The sequence below is a fragment of the Corvus brachyrhynchos genome, unplaced genomic scaffold (assembly GCF_000691975.1).
Source record: "Corvus brachyrhynchos isolate BGI_N302 unplaced genomic scaffold, ASM69197v1 scaffold167, whole genome shotgun sequence".
Classification (NCBI taxonomy): domain Eukaryota; kingdom Metazoa; phylum Chordata; class Aves; order Passeriformes; family Corvidae; genus Corvus; species Corvus brachyrhynchos.
The window spans coordinates 2,148,508-2,169,905 of NW_008239547.1; the positions used below are offsets into that span (position 1 = coordinate 2,148,508).

The 21,398-nt window shown below is 40.2% G+C and overlaps 1 protein-coding gene across 13 annotated transcripts in view; it reads left to right on the forward strand.

The window, feature by feature from the left end:
* The window catches only part of KIAA1217 (KIAA1217 ortholog), a 366,907-nt gene that overhangs the window by 189,401 nt on the left and 156,108 nt on the right, over nt 1-21,398 (forward strand). For 9 of the 13 annotated variants that reach the window (XM_017741429.1, XM_017741426.1, XM_017741424.1 and 6 more), the window contains one exon: nt 5,175-5,458. In XM_017741429.1, the coding sequence (XP_017596918.1) occupies nt 5,175-5,458 (284 nt within the window). Of the gene's footprint in view, nt 1-6; nt 157-5,174; nt 5,459-9,777; nt 9,874-21,398 lie in introns of those variants that run through there. The other 4 variants (XM_017741431.1, XM_017741428.1, XM_008639237.2 and 1 more) reach the window with 3 other exon arrangements.

Consider the following 21,398-nt stretch of genomic DNA (forward strand, 5'->3'; position numbering starts at 1 on the left):
CGCGTCCTTTCTCCTCCCCGAGCCCGGCGCGGACGGTCCGGGAGCTGCGGCTCCAAGTTGGAGAGCTTGTGCGGTAGGCAGGGACAATGGAGGAAAATGAAAGCCAGAAACTTGAGCTGTGCCTGGCTTGCCCAACAGACAGCAGGCAGACGAGGGGTAAGTAAGCGGCGATACAAGTAAGGCAAAGATGGAGTTATGTTGAAGCATGTCCCTCGTTGCTGCTTTTTTAAGTGGAGGCAGAATGCATGAAAAAAAAAAAAAAAGCATTTTTTTCTTGAGCTAATGACTCTGGTGTGCACATTTCCCTAATATTGGAACTTTATGAGTTTAACTTTCTCTTCTGAGAGATTTCTCTGTGCCCTCTGAAGCCGGGAGCACGCTGCATGGCTGTCACGGATGCGGGATCCTGCCGGTGCGGAGGCTGAGGTGGGGAAAGCACGTCCCCTTCCCTTTAAATGCTCTGCCAGCCTCAGCTATGGCAGAGAAATAGCTCTTCCTTCGTAAAAGTGGGTTTGAGCTCATTTTTACCTCGGGGTGTCTGTTAAAAGGGGGACCTTCACGGCAGATTGTGACAGGGTTAGTTTACTTTGAGTGAAACCACTGGGGTTTGTTTTGGAGCGAAGCCAGGACTGTCTAAGCGGGGTTTCCACGGCGCTGTGCATTCATACGTTCACTGCTGCACTATCTATTTCCTATAAAGCGAACGAAAACTATTTCCTGGCGAATTCTACGTGGGCTATTCCACGTGGAACAGAGCATTCAGGTAGCATGACAAACACCTAATCTAATCTATATCTATTACAGTATCTGTGGGGCACCTGTGGACATTCCCATTTCCTGCATGTTATATTCCTCAAAGGCACTTCAGGAAAAGTTGTATTACTGTGCTTCTGTGAAACAAATAGTGCATGTGGTTTAAAAAAAATCACACAAGTTTATGAGCATGCAATACCAACAAATAGTGCATTGGCAACTTAGAAGGAAAAAAAATGCACTTCTTTTTTTTTTTAATTTGGGTCTTCATTAATTGATTGATGCTCTTTTGAATTGCTTTTTAAGTAAAATTACTGAGCATTGTGAGTAACCTTTGTCTGTGTATGTTTAGTGGGATGGAAATCTTCACTTTGTGTTTGACTAGGGAAAAAAAAGCCTTCAGTAACACATTTCTTCTGTAGGGCTTGTATGAAACTGCGTCAGATATGTGTGGAGCTAGGAAAACAGAGGGCTGACCAGACTGATTCTGTGGTTCCAAAAATGTTGAGTGCTGAAAGCTCATAACCAAATGTAGTAGTTTTGGCCCATATCCAAAATTTACATTGGAAAGAGAGCTAATTGTAAAGACAGTGAAGTAAATTAGAACAATTCCAAATAATATCACATTTACTGCTAACATAAATGTAACAGAGATTGGTTTGACTCATGCTGTTAAATCCGTATTCTTTTTTAAAATTTTAGTATTGAATGGGGTTTGCTTCAAGGCTCAGTTTCACAGTTTCAGTATGGGTCAGGTCCACACTTGTTCCTTTCTGAAATTATTCTGAAAATGTTCTGTTCTCATGTCACCTAGGTTGCAAAACAGGACTATTTAAAATCTTCATAGCATTTAAAGTAATGAAGCAAAGTGACTTTCCTGACCTTTGTAGATTTCATGGAGGGTGTGACTTAGAAGAGTTACATGCCAGGACATGTCAAAGGACTTTTCTATTTTTCTATTTTTTTTCTCCTAGCTCATAGCCATTAATCTGTCATGATAATCTTGCTGCTGATCCTAGATATACTGCTTCTATGCTGCAGACCTGGGCCTTTACTGTAGTCATGGGTGACGTTGGTGATGTTAAGAAATCTTGAAACTTGTTTTCAGATCCAAGAAGCAAATCAAGTATAAGAGTTACTCACACCTTTGGATAACCAAATTCCTCCCTGTCAATCACCAAGACTTGCTTTTAGTTGCCCTCTAGACTTGCTGCTTTATTGAACAGAAGAACCTTCAGCTCTTAGCTTCAGAATATGAGGGAGGGAGAGAGGGAGACAAGCTTATCTCACACCTCTGAGTTTTCTATTGCCTTCCCTTTGCTCTTTTCCCAAGGAGGGTACTTGCATAATTTATCCTTTTCCATCTCTACTCTTAGCACTCATCTGGGAACCAACACATGATGTTTCACACGTTTCACAGTTATCTGTGGAGACTGATTTGCTAGGCCTATTATCTTCACTTGGAAGATATGGAAGGTTTACCCACGATGTTATTGAGCAACTCCAGAATCCAGAAAACCTCTCGCAGTTTTTCCTCCCTGTAGCACTCTGGCATACACAGCATCTGTAGAACTGATGTGTCTCAAGATCCACAGGGGGGTTTCAGCAGCCCAGTGCTCAGTCTCACCATTGAAGTCACTTCTCCTGTCCAGGAAGTGATCCACAACATTTTTTTTCAGCAATTAGTAGGGAAAAGACCCATACTGAAACACAACAGATTTTGGTTTGCAAAGAAAGTCACGTGCTGCTGAGTGCTGTAATGGTGCAGGATCAGGATCCTGCTGGATGCCCAAGTCAGCTCTCTGGCAAGATGAGAAATTAAGTTTGCATAGTTTACATTCCTTTCTTTTCACTGGTATTTATGCAGTATTTTCCAAATATATGAAAGAAAAATAAGAGAATTTGTTGATCTTTCTAATACAGTATAAGAAAAATATGTTATTTTTGATTCCTTTTCAAGGTTTCACCTAATAACAAACAGTGGTAAAACACTTTACTTGATATGTCTTTTTATGTGCCAAAAATTACTCTTTCTTAAGCTATTGAAATTACTGAAGTGCAGAGTATGGAAAGACTTTGCATGAGAGAGATTTAGGACCCAAAGTACAGACACTTGAGTTCTGGGTTGTGCTTGTCAGCATAGGTTTACCTGCCTTCTTGAGGAAGTGCCTGCCATCACTGCAGTGATTGAAACTGCTGCTGTGACCATACTCTGAGGGTTTATACCAAATTGCTGTACTCAGTCACCCATGCTCATGCTGACTCCCTCCAGCTCCAAGAAAATCCCTTATTTTATGTCTGTGCCTTTGTTCCAGGAGCCTCAGGGATATAACCTCTAGGCTGTTGGTGCAACAAATTAAAGCTGGTAAATTCCATCCAGCCCCAGCCCACTTCTCCCTCCCATGTAAAATCCATTGGAATGACTGTGCAGCTTTCAGAAACCATTTTCACTGGGTGTATCTAGAGTAGCCATGCTGGCTTCTTGCAAGCAAAACTCTCCTGTTTGCCATTTTTCTCAAACAAGCTCAGTGTACCTGGTGGCTCATGCTCTGACTTTTCAATAAGCAGAGGGTTTGGATGTTTCTTAATTGAGTTGTGCTTGAAAGGTTGAGTGCATGCATGTTTGTACACAAAGGTGAGGCTGCTGCTCTGAAGGTTTAACTAGGATTGTGCTGCTGAGAAGGTCTTAGAAGGTGCTGTGAAGATCACAGATGACATTTTGAATCTTTGTGAGAGTAAGACTTCCCTGTGAACCAAACCTGCTCACAAAGCTGTGTCCAGATCTGTGCTCACCAAAGCATGGTGTCACCTGCAGCCTGAGCCCCCGTGCCTGCATCTGCTTTCAGGATAGGTTTCCATGAATGCAAACAAGAGGGTGTTGTTGGACATTTTGGAGCCCTTGAAGAGTATAGGCAGCTTACAGAAACATGCAAAGTCTTTGAAGACTGTCCAGGGCCAAGTTTTGTTATGGAACCCAAGGAAACTGATTCCCTACGTGAATTGGTGGGACACCACACCAGCAGCGGCTCCACCGATAGAGGATTTGCTTTATTACCAGGGCTTGGTGTTCCATGGCATGTGGCAGGCAATTGACAATGCACACCAGAAAGCTGAGAAATCCTCAGCATAAAATCCTGAGGCAAGTGGTAGGCATGGTGTCAGAATGACTGACTGAGCCATAAAAAGAAGCAAGTAGGTGCCTGTTTCCAAACAGCGGTCCTATATAATGGCAACATGCAGGGGAAACATCAGGGGGAAGATAAGAGGCTCTGAGGAAAAAAGTGTCAGACAGAGAGAAATAAAGATTTATTTAAAACAGGTAGAAGAAGGAGCTCCCTGTTCCTGGGGAGGTGCTGGGAAGGGTTAACACTCACAGGGGTGTCCGAGTCTGAGTCTGCCTGGAAAAGATGAGGAAGGCCACATAAGACTTGGAGAGGCCTTTTCAGTGCTTCAAGTTTTTGTTAGGTTTTTTTTTTCTTTGCTGACAAAGGAGTGAGAGATTTTTTCAAAGGTATTAGGTAACAAGGCTCCGGTCTACAATTTTTTGAGCACCAGAGGATTCATGTTACAGAGTTACCTGAAGATAAGCCAGCACTTACCCACAGTGTCTGCCTATCTCTTTACAAATGTCGTCGTGGTCTTTGGTCTTAAAGTAGATTTTAAAGTAGTAACATTTATCTGAGGGGTTTTTTCTTTTCCTTTTTTATATCACACAAAACTTGCTTTTATACTATTTCTTAAGAAATGGTTTATGAAAAAATGATGTAGAATTTTCCAGCCCGCTGTCCTGAGACGTATAAAATGCAAGGGAGATCTGTGAAATTTAAAACCAGACCACAGTCACAAATCAGGAAAAAAGAGACTCCCAAACCCTGTTATTATTTCCTAGGTGTTTCAGAACCTGTTGAAAACCCACTGGAAAAAAAAAGATTAAGGATTACAAATCTGCTCTGTCAAAAGAATTTTATCAGTTCGTATCCTTAAGGATACTAGTTATGGGGCCATTAAGTGTATTGGACCCTATTGAAGAAATCTGTTTCTTCTTGTAGAAAGCATCCTGTAGATCTTAAAGGTCAGGGCATAGGAGCCCTGTCAGATCTTCTTTTCAAGTCACATAGGTAAAGTTGATACAAAAGGAACATCTACTTCAATGACGCTCGCTTTTCTGTGAGGCAATACTGCAGTTGTGTGATAAAAGTATATAAGTATGTGCAGAGCTTATATAAGGGATTATTTCCGGGGCACTTACTATGATGTATATATGCCTAATGATGCAGAACATGCCGCTGCACACTGCCAGACTTTTTAAAGTACCTAGCTTTTACATCAATCTATTTTTCCATTTTGCTGCTAATGCGAATGTTGCTATTAAGTTTTTATAATATGAACTATGTTTGGTTTTGGTTTTTGTTTCTTTTCAGACCAGGCAAAACCCAGTTTGCATGTAACATCACTAGACGATGCAGAATGTCTCCGATCTAAAGAGCTCCTTTCGACCCCGAGCAGTCACGCTTCTCACTCAAAGTCCACCCGCAACATCCCTCGAAGACATACAGTAGGTGGCCCTCGCAGTTCCAAAGAAATACTGGGAATGCAAACCTCAGAAATGGACAGGAAGAGAGAGGCTTTTCTTGAGCATCTGAAACAGAAATATCCCCACCATGCCACAGCAATAATGGGACACCAGGAGAGACTGAGAGATCAGGTAAGGAAGTCAAATTTGTATCATGTTTTTTGTTTAACAGTCCTTATAACTCCTACAAAATTGAGTGTTGCATCATTACAAAAGGGGGGAATTAACAAAGTATGAAACAAATTTTTTGGATGTGGCCTGCGATTCAGATGTTGCCTTAAAATTCAAAGAAACAATGATTAAAATTAATCTATTCAATATTACCTTGGAATTGTTTGTTGAAATTGACATTTCTGAAGAGCTTTTCATTTTTTTTAGTGCATACACAGAGAAAGGAGTGAAGGTGAGACTCTTGATCTTCGTATATGAGTCTCAATCTACTTTTCACAGCTGAAGGGAAAACATGGAACAGCTGTTAATTTCTGTTACACTTTCAGTATTGGCACCACTGCCTGGGAGAAAAGAAAATACCTGCAGAGTGTGTCTGTATGCTTTAGCTGGCTCTGTTACACTTTCATTTGCTTTCTTTTCTATTTTTGAGTTTTGTAATGCAAACAGAACAGACTTACCCATAACTATCTACCTCCTCCAAGCAGCTTTGACACCCACACTCGTCTGTCAGCAGCGTACCTGAGGGTGGTGTGCCTCTCTGCCTGCAGTTGCTTTCCAGCAGCGAGCAGTAGTTGTAGGGTCAGAGGAGAGGTGACATGCTGATGTATTTCTCAGAGCAGGTGGAGGCTGTGACACACCAACTTTCTGAATTCAGGGAATGCCATGCAAGGATCTGTTCCTAACTCTGGACTCTGGTTTTGGGTGCAATGATAGAGTTTAATCTCTTCAGGCAATCTACTGTCTATTCAATAATTAATTTTTTTTCCAAACAAGCATCAGAATTTGGAGTTTGGTCTACAAAATCTTGTGCTCATTATTCTCGGTTTAACAGCAAACCTTTTTGTAAAAGTTTTTTTCCCTTGGTGGTTTATAGGTGTTTCAGCACTAATAGCAAATTAATTGTAAATAAGCAATAAAAATAAGTTGGAAAAATATTGCACACTGTTGTGGAAGCTCTTAGTGAATTCCAGCTTCTTTGAAGCTTTGCAAACTTGAAAGGCTTTGAAGATCAGACTGCTACAGGTTTGGAAAGATTGTAATTTGTTAACTCAGCCCTAGAACTTCTCTTTTACAGGGTCTCTAGAGATCCCAGGTGCTATCACTGTTAGAATCCATCTGTATTCAGCTAAAATTGCTGCAAGACTTCAGCTCTAATGAGGATGATCTATTCCTTATTTTTAAACAGCTTTACTCCTTTCTTTTTAGAGTCTTGACTTTTTTCCTCCCCACTTATCTCTTCCATGGACTTTAGTGACTGTGTGGAATGTGCTGGGTGGTGGATAAAGATAGCATACAAATTAAATAAAAGGGGTGGGAGGGGGGTGAAATCCAGAGATTAGATCTTTTGGAGTCATGTAAATATTTAGTTCCAGTGTTGCAGACACTGCAAACCTCGTTTGAACAGCCTACAGCATTACGCCCTACACATTTTGTAATTTGAGACTTTTCTGAAGGCAATAAATTACAGAAGGAATGCAGTAACTGCTCTTGATATTTGTTTAAAATGTGTCTTCCTTGCTAATTTATTGAGGGTAAAATTCATTCTCCTGCTTCTATTTTTTAGTGATTAGACATATGTGTTATATGTGTTGTGTGTAATGAGTTTTTTAACAACTTTATAACAAAATAACTTTAAAACTACTATTAAAGCATCAAAATGTATTTCTTGGAAGTGGGAAATACTGAAGACTCCATCCATTCAGCATTACTTAAAGAAGTATAGTCTGAACCAAAACCACATTAAAACATACAGAAATAAATAATACAGGTTGATTATAAGAAAGTTGCTTAGTTGGCATGTGATGTATCAACTGTCTGGCTCATCAGATGCAGTAAGACTATGATGATCATAGCATTACAATTCAGAGGGGGATTTTCTTACCAACTGTGTCTCTGTGTGCACACCCACATACCAGTATTTCTTGTGTGTGTGTGTTTGCATGTGTTTATATGTAACTGTATATAGATACACATAGGTATGTGTGTGTGTATATATATATATACACACAGAGCTCTGTGTGTGTGTATGCTTGTATGAGTATGCATACTGCCTGCTTTCTTAGCCACTCCATGAGTAAGACTATAGTATACTTTTGCCTTTGAGGGTGTATATGTGTGTTTAGCATCCATGCTTCTTTTTTCCACCCATATATATGGAAGTGTGTAGCAGTGGTATGGAAGACAAACTACATGCACATGTAGTAGGTATGCATGTGTAACATATACAAAGATGTATGGGAAAACACGATTTAAAATGTCACATTCTAAATTAAAATGTTGCAATTTATTTTCCAAGTTCCTTTCCAGGTTCCTTTTCTCCCTTCTTACTTCTGCAGCTGCTCCAATATCTGGAAAGTGGCAACATTGTCCATGGTGGGAATTTCCCCACTGTAGGATACCTATCAAGGATAGTAGCTAATGCAACACCATTTTGTAATCTCTCTGTCAAATGGTGCAGCTGAAACATGAAACACCCCAGTTTTTATGGTCAGGAGGTAGCCCTTGGTATATCTCATAATTTCTCTTCCAGATTGCTCTAAACTCCGTAAGGTCCACAACCAGCAGAAAATCAAGATTGGTAATTGTCTGGTTTTTTCCTGTGTGGACTTTCTTCTCTTGTCCATTTTAGCCATCAGTGTCTGAGTATGGCAGACTGACTCCTTGTTTGCAGAAAATAAACATCAGGGAAAAATTATTTGATGCTGTCACATCCTACTGTATCACTTCTACCAGCAAGGGCAGCTCTGAATGTTGTCTGCATCTTCCACTATGCACTAATAGTTTCCTCCAGGCTTCATTTATTCAGATAAATCCCTCCCTGGATGTGCCTCCTGAGGACCCATTTCTACTCTTGATAATCTGCCACAATCAGAAGTACAATCATGGCCAGGTAAAATGCCTGCAGGGATTACTGATGGTGAGCTAACGTGGTGACCTGAAACCTCCCAGCTGTGCACACAGATAATTTCTCCTCCGAAGGTTTGTTGCCTTGTTTGTGATATCCTGTTCTGGAAAGGAAAGCTCACAGAGGCAGGGGCCATCTTTATTTGCACAAAGGGGCTTGGGATACTGCAGCAAGGCAAACAGCCCGCAGCTAAGCTGGTCTGTGGTAAACTGGAGCATGACTTTGCAGCAGCCTGGGGATGCAGACGTGCAGTGCCTTGTGCACCCCAGCACAGGGGAATGCAGCACCCAATGGCCACAGCTCTGCGACCCACAGCCTGGCAGCTCATCCTCACATTTGCAGGTTTTTCCCCTTCTAAGATAAGTCCACAGCTGGGCATCAGAGCTCCGTCCACCTGGAAGCCTGTAAAAGTGAGGAACAAAATTTTTTTTTAGGTAATGCAAGTTTCTGCAGGAGCTTTAAATGTCTTACCTCTGCTAAGGCTGTCTCATCTGTGGTAATGAAAGGAAGGTGCTAATGTAATCCCCAGGAAAGTTAGAAAAAAAAAAAAAAGAGAAAGCAAGAAGGAAACAGTCTGGGATGTTTTCAGTTTCAGACTGTGAATCATCTGCTGTGGAGCTCATGGTAGGACACGGTCACCCACTTAGGTGAGGTCGACTCTGGTCAGCAGAGAAGGAAAGAGCAGGAACAAGTGTAAAAGCTGGGTCTGTAGCTGCAAGGATGAAAAGCAGTTAGCAATTAAGAGGTTAAAATGCTAACCTGGCAATGGGAGGGGGTAATCCCTGCTGTGAACCTGTTTTACAAGTCACCTCTAAAAAAACCTTTCTGAGGGGCAGAGAACAAAAATGACTGTGTGGAAGTTTGTCAGAGCAGGAGTTTTTGAGCCTGGGGTAAGAAAGTGAGCTGGAAGAAGTTTGCCACAGCTTTCTTCAGTTGTTGTTTGACTAGGAAATAGGCTGGGAGGTGTGGAAGAGTCAGGAGCAGCTCTAGTGCTTCAGGCAGTGCTCCGTGAAGAAGAAATTTTCTTGGCAAATGAAATTAGATTTCAATCAATTAAAAACAAACCCCAAATCTTTCCGGTGCCTTTGGAGGGCCGATTGCCTAGAAAATGGTGGTTGAGGAGTTTTTGTTACATTCATTAGGTCTGAACATGACAGGTAACTCTGGCATCTGGGCAGGTGTGGCTAAGGTTACCATGGAGATCCATGATGTCATGCTTGATAGAGCATGTCAAGACAGCTAATCTAACATGTAGATGTTCAAAAAGTCCCATAGGCTAGGACTAAGCTTTATGCAAATAACAAAGTTACTCTGCAGGAGGGCAAAAGAAAACACGGCTGAGATATGGCGTGCATTGTACCTGGCAGCCTGAAAGGATTATTACAGACTTCATCATAAATTAAAACTTTTGGAACTAAAAGAAGAGGATTTCAGACCATCTCTGGCCTCACCTGTGGAATCTCACATTTCGGTAAATAAGCCTCTTTCTGTTTCTGCCCTTGCTGTAAAAAAATGCTTTTGAAATCGTGGAGTTTGCTTCACCACGTTGATCCTGCTGGCAGCAGGGCTGAGTCAATAAAGCAAGTTTTCTGGCAGGGCATGTTCCCTTTTCTCTTTCAAAAATGAGTTCTTTATTGAATGAACTAAGAATTCAGAATTATTTGAAAGGCATTGTAACTTATCATGCTGATTATATGAATCATGCTGCAAAAATTTCCTAGGTAGTGTTTTGGAGGAGAAACTAAGAATGGAGACACTGTATTTATTTGTAGATTATTGCCAGATGTCTCTCCTTTAACTGTTAAAATAGAACCCTAAAATTACAACAGCGTTTATTCCAGGATTTGATATCTGTTAAAATATTAAAGCTTTTTGGTTTTTACTTGAATAACAGTATCAGTTGGTTAAGCTGACTTTGATTGTGTGTTTTGGTATCATAGGTAACGTTTGAACACTTCTTAATTGGTTTTTTTCTTGGGTAAAAGTACATTAGTGGAGGGTAAACACATTTGGAGGTGAAAGTCTAGCAACAGAAAGGCTATTGGGACTTTGGGATTTGAGGTATAAACAAAAGGGGATAGTTTCAGTCCCTCTGGAGAGACAGTACACGCCTTGTGTTCTTAGTTGCAACCACTTTTGTGCTCACATCAGTCAGGACAGATCAGTAAACACCAGTAGGTAAGGGATGGCCCCCCGCTGGCACGGCAGGATATGATATCGGGAAGCAGGGTTAGGGCTACAGAGTTCACTTGGTTCAAATCGCTCAGTGTGGAATGGGAAGGGGTAGGTCTGGGTGGGAAAGGGTGGGGACAGTGCCCGAGCTTAAAAATGTGAAAAGAGAAAAATCTTAATGTTCTGCCTAAGACAGCTGAGAGATAGAAACTTGAGAGGAACTTCAGTTCACTGTAGATCCTCAGCAGGATTTAGGGAATGAGGGGGGCTGCAGAATGTGGTAATCACTTTGTCTAATTCCAGGTGAAAAAATAAAGGTTTTCTGATGTTCTGCATTGCTTGATCAGGCAAGGTTAAATAAACTTTTTTTTGAATGTGTAGTGACTTTTAAAGTAAAAGCATTGAAAGTACTAAAAGTGAAGAAATCACCAACTGATTTTTTTTTTCGTCACAATTCTTTGGCTTTTACACCCAGTTATATCTTGAAACTGAATTATTCATGGAAAGTTTTTAGAAAATATTTCAATTTAACCCTTCTCCCAAAGTCTGAGTGTTAGTTATTTAGTACTTGTGTATGAACAAATAACAGTGTGTCAAATGAACTAATATATTTTGCATTCATTACGCTGTTGCTGGTTGATGCCATGGCATCAGGTAGGGAGAAATTGATTTAGTGTTAGTACTGCACGAACAATCTTTTGGTCTGTGCAAGTTAAAAAACAGAGTTTAAAAAATTACATTTAGGTTTAAAATGCAAAGAATGTGATTCTAATCTGGATATATATTGCTGCAGATTTTTCTAGTTGGGAACATCCATTTCATTGAATTACTACTTGGTTCACAAACTGCTGTATTTACCGTGTCACCAAAAAATGCCTATTTGTATCTGAGAAGTCAGCATCATACAGCCAGAACTTGCTGTTGTGTCGGCATAGGCTGTAGGTATTTCTTCAGGAGAAAAGTAAAGTTTCAGAAGTTGTCTGAGGAGATTTCTCTGAGTTCCTGCCTCCTCTCCATCAATGGGCACTATCTCCCTGCCCGAATGGGACAGCGGTTCCCCCTCGTCCTGGGGCAGTCCATGTAACCCAGCAGAGCACACTGCACACTGAGGAAGGGAGGCTCTCCCCAGTGTCCACACGTGTCCCCTGTCTCACATACATCTGGTGCAACAATTTATTGCTTTCCAAGGCTGCTCTAAGTTAAGGGCAACTGCTCATGTTTTATGCTGTTACAAGAACCTAAGAAAAGCTATGAAAATGAACATACGCAACATGATTACACGGTTAAATGTCCGCTGGATTCCAAGCCCTTAGCTTTTGTTTATGGAAGGACATGAGATGACATGTCCATTTGTTTTGAGCTGAAACATGCTCTTTAGCCCCTAGATAATGCTGTGATTGCAAGATATTTATAAATAGCTTGATAGATAAATGAACAAAGAGCTGGTTCATTAGCAAAGTAAAGTGGATTTACTTTGTATTTACTCAAAGTGAAAATGCTGAGGAAGAAGAATATTCCTAATAGAATGTCTCAGTGGAAAGTCTTTCAATTTTACCCTCTAGTTTATAAAAGTAAGGCAACCTATTAAGGTACATATTAAACTACTAGCCCTAAGGTATCTCTGGGAGTAAATGAAGTTTAACTAGATCGTTAATACTTGCTTTGATAAATGTAAGTTTCTCCATTTATATCTATCAGTTAAAACTAATTTGAAAAGCTGGGGTTTTTTGAAAAAGCAAACAAAACAAAGCTGCAAAAAGGCTAATAAAGCAATTCCTTTTCTTTTTCCTTCCCTCCCCCATGCAAACCACACACCAGTGCAGTTACTTTGCCCCAACAGGATTAGTAACTTTTTTTCTGTGGCAACGCCTCTGCATTTTAAATAGTATGTATTGTTTGTAACTCAGAAGTCCCAGGTAGTTGTTTGTACTCACCTTTGTTCATGTGAATTTTGTACATATATTTTTCTAATCTAATTTTACGACAAGCAAAAGTATTTTTAGAATGCTTTGTATTCAGCTGACTGAATTAATGCCTGCACTAATCTTGTTCCAGTACCTATTGTTAAATCCAGTAAAGAATCTAGGACTTTGATATCCCTTAAAGCGTATTTCAGGCAGCTGCCTTCAAGAGTGTTGCCCATGGAAACCTCTCCCAGTTATTGTAGACACCTGAGATTACTTAGGTTTCAGAAACTTAAGCTTTTCTGGCCCAAAATGTCCTGAGGCATTTATAGGTGTGTTTTTGCACATACTTGGTTTAGCCCTCTTTATTTCTGGGTTGCCTCTGTCGACAACTGCCAAAAGCTGCACCAAAACAGCCAGCAGGGCCCTGCTTGGGGGATGGGTTCAATGCAGCACTGGCTCCTTCAGCAGTGATGGGGAGGAGCATCGGCACAAAGGGTGCTATTGCCAGTGCTTTTCCTTCCAACTCTGCTTTTAAACCAAAGCACCTCCAGTTGCTTCCTGCCTGGCTCAGGGGTGAACAGCATGGGAGGCATCCTCAGGACACCATTCTACATGGGGCTTGTCAGTGGTCCCTAAATCCCCAAATTAATTTCAAGCCCCTTATCAACTTATGGGAGCACAGTAAGTTTGACAGAAGTGATAATAAAGCTCTGGTCTACAAACGCTTTTGGCCATGCTGGTTTTGAGGAGGCGTTCTCACTTGGCCATAGCTCTGGAGGTCTCCTGCAGAAGGTGTGAGGAGCACTGCCTGGCAGATGATCACAGACAGAGCTGTTGGGTGAGGGCAGCAGGTTGTGCTGGTGGTAGTGCTGAGGTGACAGCATGACTTCCCTGGCCATGGGTCAATGCTCCCTTCTGTAACCTGTGATTAGCCTCAGTACTGGTGAATATTTGCTGTTTCCAAAAACCATTTCCCTGCAAATGGTTGTGAATATACTTGGGTTGTTCTTGTTGCTGCTGAATAGTCCTGTTACCTTCTCACTGGCAGCACTTTTGTGCTCTTTGCACAGTCACTTGGGATGGGAGCACGTATTTGTGTCTGTCATCAGCAAAGTAAATGCACCTCTGGACTATTGCTGCTGCTTTACAGCATTTTTCAGTTGATTTTCTAACAAAGGCAGATTGCACTGAAGCCACCTGATTAACTGGTTTGGTTTAACCATAATCACTGGGATTTAAATGTCTTTTCTGGGCTCAAATAGGAGAACAGGAGTAAATAAGACAAGCATATTGCTTATGAACATATATTCCAATTTCCTTTCTCTTCAAATGAGTTGAGTACACCAGGAAAAACAGTGCTGTTGTTAAAACTGTGGCCAACACCTGTGACTCTGACAGCTGTCCCTGAAATGTGTCTTTTTAACATTCACCCAGTCATGGTCATTGTGCCAGTTCAGTAAATTCAGAATCTGTGGTATTAAGTCTTGCATTTTGACATAGCAAGTTAATGCAGGGACTTTTGGTTGGTCAAGAATCTTTTGAAGGGTCCTCTTTTGGTCTTGTGGATTTTCTGTCCTAATTAGGACCTTTTGTGCTACTGCATTTTGTGTGGTCTCTTGTGCAGTGGATTGTAGCGATTCCAGTCAGTCACTAGGAGATTGCTGCCTTAGTAAGCACTGATCAGTGTTGTTGAAGTTTAGGAAAGATTTTCATTGGCTGATCAATACATGCCATGAGTGCAATTCACTTTAAAAAAAAAAGTCTAAAATTCAAAATTAGTTATGAAGGAAAGAAAGAGAGAAGCTATTCTCTTAGGTTATCTTTGGTTATCTTTGGATTATGAAATCCAAAAGACCAATAATATGTTTTTCACCGTGAGTTCTGCCTCTTGAGGACAGTTTCTTAACACCTGTCACGTGGTAGATGTGGGATAATCAGCCATCATGTATGTTCTGATCTTTAGCAGTTACAGATTATTTTGTCCCACATCTTGAGATTTATCTTCCAAAATTATCTTCTTGCTAGTTGTTAGACTGGATCTTCCTGATAACTACATGAGTGTCCAGTTCTGTTTTGTATTGCTGAATTCTTATGTTAATGTCTCATGACTGAAAATTCCAGAGCTCAATTAAGTTTTAAGAATATTTCATATTCTAAGGGGTTTACATTTCTTACACATACCTTTAATAAACTATCTTCATGCTCTTGAAATTATTTCATTCAAAAGAGAAAAACTAGTTGTACTTAAATTTCAGTTGAAGCTAAGTATTTCTTCAGTCTGGAAGGAGATACCTATCTTTCAAGAAAGGAGGAAGGCAGCAAAAGGAAAATGTGAAGAGTGGAAAACAGAGTTAAAAGGGTTTTTTTTTTTTATTTGAAAGAAGTTGATTCTGATTTTAAATCCTACATGATATATCCATTTCAGATACACTTCCTGCCAGATGAACAAGCAGAGACTTTTCCAATTTGCACCTATGTTGTGGGTATGTGGGTGTCTAAAGTCTGGAAACAGACCTGCTGTCAGTGTTTATGTATGAGCTTTGGGCTTTCTTCCACTGTGCTTTGAAAGCATAATTTTAGCTGTATTTATTAATTTGTAGCCCTATTTTTAGTAACACAAAATACTATACATCAGAGTGTTGTAATTAGTAACAGACTACCCACAGAAGGAACAAATACTTGACTTTGATTAGAATAAGTAAAAAGAAATGTCAGTTATTTCTCATTGGCTGAACAAATAAACCATTGCATGACATTGGTTGGTTGATTTAAATGAGAGTAAATATTGTTTGGAAGGAAGAATTATTTTTTAGAATAATGTAAAAAAATAATTAAAAACTACACATATAACATAAATGCTTCAATTTAAAATGTGTACCCAAAAAATTAGAACACTTACAAAATTTCTTGTGGATCTAAACAAACTGTTTATTTTTTCTTTTTTTTTTTTTACAGAGAAATAGTAATTTGAGTAAATTCTTGATCTACTTGTATTTCTATTATATATTTCCCTAAAAGTCTTTAAAGAAAAACTCACTCCAAAACCTCACAGATATTGTGTGCCAATTTCACTCTTTCATTATGGATATCACATGTTCTTTACTTTTTAAAAAATGTTATTTCATACTAAAATTGTTTAATAGCTTTGCATTAAACAGACAACATTATGTCAATGTCTACTACCCAGTGATGTGGGAGAGCCTCTGTATTCTTCTGTTCTTAGAATGGGATCACCACAGTAATGCAAGTACTGTGACCTGTCAGTAACTACTGCAGTTTTTTGGGTTTTTTTTAGAGGATCTCTATTGTTCTGATTTTTTTTCAGCTACTAATCCAAGATGCCATCTTTTTGGCTAATACTAAGTCCAGCACTGGGAATACAGGCAGGATGGTGCCTTCTGCCGGCCTCTTCCATGCTCCTTTGTGGGTGAGTGGAGGGTTTCTGCACTACACAGACCAGAGACTCCCTGTTTTGCCAGAGACATTTAGTGTGGTGTCTGTCACTGGGGAATTTAAATGAAAGCATGTGATAGAAACAGCATCAAACCTTTTTGGAAGTCATTGGAGAACCTCTCCCTTCAGAACATTGCAGAAGGGTGGGATGGGGTGGAGCAAGGAGGCGCAGATCACAAAAATGTTTTTCTTGGCCCTCGTGGTGCTGGTATTGATGTCAAAAAATTCCTACTGACCGGGGTACAGTTGGCTCAAACCCCCAGCGGATTGTCTGACCGACGTGCTCTTCCTCTGATATCAGATGCAAGATGCAAGCATTTAATTTCTGGCTCATGTGTACTTCCCTTCTAATTTATTTTTACCAAGTGTTTTCCACAGCGGACGTTGCAGCCGGCGACTTCCCGCGCAGGCACCTGCTGCTGCCGCCGCTCCCTCGCACCCGGCAGCTGCCGGGCGCTGCTGCCGGGCGCTGCTGCTTGGGCTCCCGGCCACAGCGTCCTAATCTCGGCCTGAGCAACTGGGTTAATCCCATTCTGAGCCTGGAACCCTACAGCAAGTGGAGTCAGGTTTCTTCCTGAGGCCACAGAATAGCTTTCAGTAATGCAGGACCACTGTAGAGGTCACATATGATACTTGGTTGTTACTGTAGCTTAGTTCAAGGTATTTCACCACAGCATTAACTATTTGTATTACTTTGCTTTTTTACGTCTTCTTACTGTGCATGTTTTGCCCTCTTCCTTCATTACTAACTTGTGACTTCCTTGGTCTTGGCTATTAATCTTGACACAAAAGGGTAGTTTCCAGCCCATGTGCAAATGTATTTGCTCAATCCCCACCCGTGTGCGAGCATGCAACCATGAGAAACCAGTATTTTTTATATCTGACTCATTCACACACCCGGATGTGTAATGAAGTTGCACATCAGATGAGGCTCTGCTGCATGTGCACACCTATGGAAAAGCTGCACCAGGAGGAAGAAGGACCTGTGCTGCTCCTGCTTCTGCCCTTCCATGCTGGTGACAGTGTGCTCCTTAGGGGATGGCTTTTGGGGAGAAGGCAACCCCTTGTGCTCCTGTGGCACAACCGAGAAGAAAAAGGAACCTCTCAGCTCTTTGCTGCTCCTCTGGTGATTCTCCTGCAAGCCAGGTACAGCTGTGATAAAGAGTCAGGGCTTTCTTCTGTGTAAGAGAGAGTGGAAGATTTTGGATAGGCTGTTATATTCAAAACATTGCTCCCTGTAAGAAGGATTGTCTTTAAGGGTTCCTTATTATTATCCTATTGTCCATACATGTTTCTAGGTTGATTTTGAGAGGTGCAAAAAACTTTATGTTACTGCAGTAGTTATCAGATGTTTTTAAGAGGGAGACTGACAGTCTAGAGAAGAAGGGTTCCTCTTGAACCATGTTAAAATATAATTTGATTTTATCTCACGGTTTCAAAATTTGTCATATGCGGTTCAAAACCCAAAATGCTTTCTTCTCTAATTATAGAGAATGCAAGGTTTAATCATTTTATTGGAAGTCTTCCAGGACTCTGGACTTTGTGGGCTGTGGGAGTGTGTTTTGCTTTGGTTCAGTCTTCTAAATTGAAGGGTTAGAAAACAGACTTCTACTCTGAAGATACTTGAATAGTGAAGATGCGTGAGCTACTTTTTTTCTCATGTCTTCTGTAGCTTCTACTGTAATATTTTGGGTTTGACATATCTTTTTTCCTCTTGCTGTGACAGCAGGTATTGGTTCGTTTTAAAGAAACCATGAACTCACAAGTTCAGTCTTGTTTCTGCATGACCTAAACCTGTCTCAGAGACATTATTTTGCTAAGAATAGTTCCACTTATAATATGTTAGACAGATTTCTTTGTTACTGCGGTATGTAGGCAAAGCCAGCTTGGAATTAAGGAAACTTTTCATAGTTTGTAAAAGGAGAACTAAGGAAATGAAGGGGAAAAAAAAAGGCTCACAATTACTCAAACAGGTCCTTGTGAGATGCTTCTCATAGAGGGTTGGGGGGTTTTTGATGTACTTTTGCAGATTTCTCACAATACCTGTTAGTGATGTATTGTCAGAGAAAGGGCTGAGGTTTTTTGTGATGTGTCACAGCAGTGTGATTTTGGATGTAGGAACTGGGGCAAATAATTCTGAACTGATACCAAAGAGATTTTTTTTTTTTTTTTAAGGTGATCACACTCTGTGTGGTCTGTAAGGAGATGCATAAACTTCTAGATTAGATTGAGTTGCTGTGTAGCCTTTTAAACACACCAGACTAAAACTAATGTGGGGTAAAACCTACAGATCTATTGAGTCACCTGGCAAAACAAGGGCAGTTTAGATACCATTCTTTAGCTTACTGTGGTAAGATAAACATGGAATTCTAGGTATTTTCCACAATAAAAGAACTTATGTGGTCTTTTGATCTGTGCTTTCTGCTGCCACTTGTCAAACTTCCCTGGATACTGCTAAAATGTCTGTGCTTTTGTTATTGTCCTTCTCTCTCTCTCTCTCTCTTTTTTTAATTTTAGGAACACACTATTAGGTTTTGAGAGCAGAATAGTTTCCCTAACTCTTAATTTCTTCTGCAAAAGCAGTCAGACAGAAGTTATCAAGCCTTTCAAATGAGGTTTGTCTAGCCACTACTTCTTTGTTTTTCAGCTTATCTTCCCTGTGGTTTGAAAACTTTTTTATATGTCTGGGTTCTGTGATCTTTCAGAAGTCTTTTAAAATGCAGTCATAATTTCAAAATGTTCATTCTGCCTTCAGATACTTTCAGTGGAGACAAGGGTGATGATCTGGTTTTACTTACTTCAATATATGGCAGGGAGCTATGTTTGGAAGCCTAATCTCACATACTGTTTGACTGCTCATTTAACCAGAACAGCCAGCCTGATTTCACATTGCTGTCTCTGCCAACCCACAAAATCACCTACATTTGTTCACCCAAATTCAGCAAAGAATCTGAGTCTGGCAGCGTTCTGTTGCAACAGTCAGATTTAAGCAATTTTATCTGAAATCCAGGAGGGAGGGAAAGTTGAATAAGAATTATAAGGGAAAGAAAAGTCTGGATGGGCCAAGGAGAATGTTTTGCTTTGAGTGCATTCTAGGTGTGTTGGGTGTTGCACTGAAGAGCAAAACCATTAAAATCCTTTTGAAAACTAATGACTGGCACCAACTGCAAGGTTAACAGCATATTGTGGTATCATGCTCAATAAAAGCACATAGTTTATCTTTTACATGACTAGACTGCCTTGGTTCACAAAGGGAGAATTTCCAGTTTCCTTGTTCGTAACAGGTAAGCAGTCATAACCATAGCTCTGCTATTTGATCACTTGGAAGTCCTGGCACCAAGATGCATTGTAAAGAACAAATTTGCCCAGACTCATAGCCCACGCGATCCCTCTTATCTCTCCTGTCACTTTGCTCTCGTCTAAGAAGAAGATCAACCAGTTGTTTCTCATTTAAGCTCCTGCTTCAGACAACATTAGGCATGATGCTCAAATATTCCCCATGGAAGTAAAGCTGGTTGTCAGCAATGTAAAAAGGCACTGTTTTTCCCCATTGCCTTTCCTAAAAGCTCCATGTAAATATACAGGCAGTTGGTTTTTAATAACCAAGCTCTTCCTGTTGGAAAGTCTCAGTAAGTAGGAATATACAAACATCAAACTGACTTCGCTGTCCCAGGCGGGTGTTTGAGTTAACTGCTGCTCATTGAAGATGATTTCAAAAGCATCTGATTAAAATGTTAATACAAGTGCTGTATTTCAACGTTTTATGGTTTGGTTTTTTTTTTACTGATAATATGATTGCAATTTGCTTCTGTAAGTCCAAAGTGTACTGATCAAAAGAAAAGTGATGCTGAGATCTGGAGACATTGTGGGAGTTGTACTTCTTTTCCTTAGCCTAATCCAAAAAGACACAACCAAAACAAGTTAATAATTCATCATATTGGAAAATTTCTTAAGTAAATACTGCACTATGAGCTCTGTTTGACTTGAGGGAGAACAGCTACTATACTTCCACTTAAAAGAGAGGGGGATATTCCTTCTTATCAGCAGAGCTATTTCTTTCCTGACAGTTTGTGCTGGTCAGAAAGGATAAGGGATAAGATCACAGGCCACATAACAAGGCCTCTTGCCCCCTTTTTCATGATTGGTAGGCTGAGAGTCAACAGGACAAAATCTTTATTTATTTCTCTGACACACTGCCTTGCTACTTCACATGAAAGCAGTGCAGTCTTAATCTAAGGGGTTTTGTACAATTTGAGTTAATCCAACCATTAAGAAGCACATTGTTTAAAGATTTGCAGATACTATTTCACAGGTCAAAAAGCTTCTGAGAGATTGTTCAGCCACTGCATTAGATAAACAAAATTAGAACAAACCATGATGCAGTTGTTTTGCTCTTTTTTCTTTGCAGGGTATTTTTTTTTGTCTTCCCTCTTATATTACAGGTTGCCACAAATCATTTGTAGAGTACAGTGACCTTTAAGAAAGACTAGTAGTGATAAGTGCTTAGGGATCATCGTCTTGATAGCTGATAAGAGAAGATTATTGTAGCAGGAAGTTATCTGAATGATGAAAGATCAAAAAAATACAGATTCCTCCCAGCCTCAACCCCTGGTAGAGTAGCCAGAGGTTTATTAGCCTCCAGGAGGGCTAGACTACTGGAATGGGTCATCTGGCATGGTTTTAGGCCTGGTCATTGATACCAGCATAGTTTGTACACCTCCTCCTTGAAAACTGAAATCAGGAATATGATTTACTGCAGACACAGCCAGGGGGAGGTTCATAATCTGGATTTTTCCCTGCAGAAATTTCAAGGAAAATGATCAGGGTGCCTTGAGAATTGCTGGCCCTTGGGACTAGCACAGAGAGAAGTAGGTGACATTTAACATTTGAAGAAATCCATGGATTGCTTCAAAGTTTGGTAATAAAGTGCTCTCACCTGGGTTTGCCAACTTGAGTTTGGTACTCAATCTTATTTTATATTCTTTGTAAATTTGTGGTGAAATGAGTTCATTTGGGAGGAGGTAAAAATAGCTAGAAGTTAAGATTTTTCATGTAGAAGAATGTTAAATGTCATCTCTTGAAAGAGTTTTTGGTAATACATTGACAGGCAGCTTTTACAGAAATGTTTCTTTTTACTGGGGTCTGGACTTTGGCAAAGAAATCCATTCTGCTTAAGCTGCCAGCAGTTGCAATACAATTTTTGCCATAGGAGTATGACATATTGTCCTGGTAGGTACACAGTATCTTGTTACAAAACCAGAGTGTATCTCAGCCTCAGAGAGCATATTTTAATATGACGTTATCTTCTGTTTCCTCAATACTTCATCATTAAAATAGACAGGGAAGTTTGGCAAGCAATCCTGTAAAGATGTGAAGAGTGACAAGTGAGAGAATGGTGATTTTACAAAGAAAATTACAAATAAAACAGATGAGGAGAGACTTTATTCAGATGTGTAAACATATC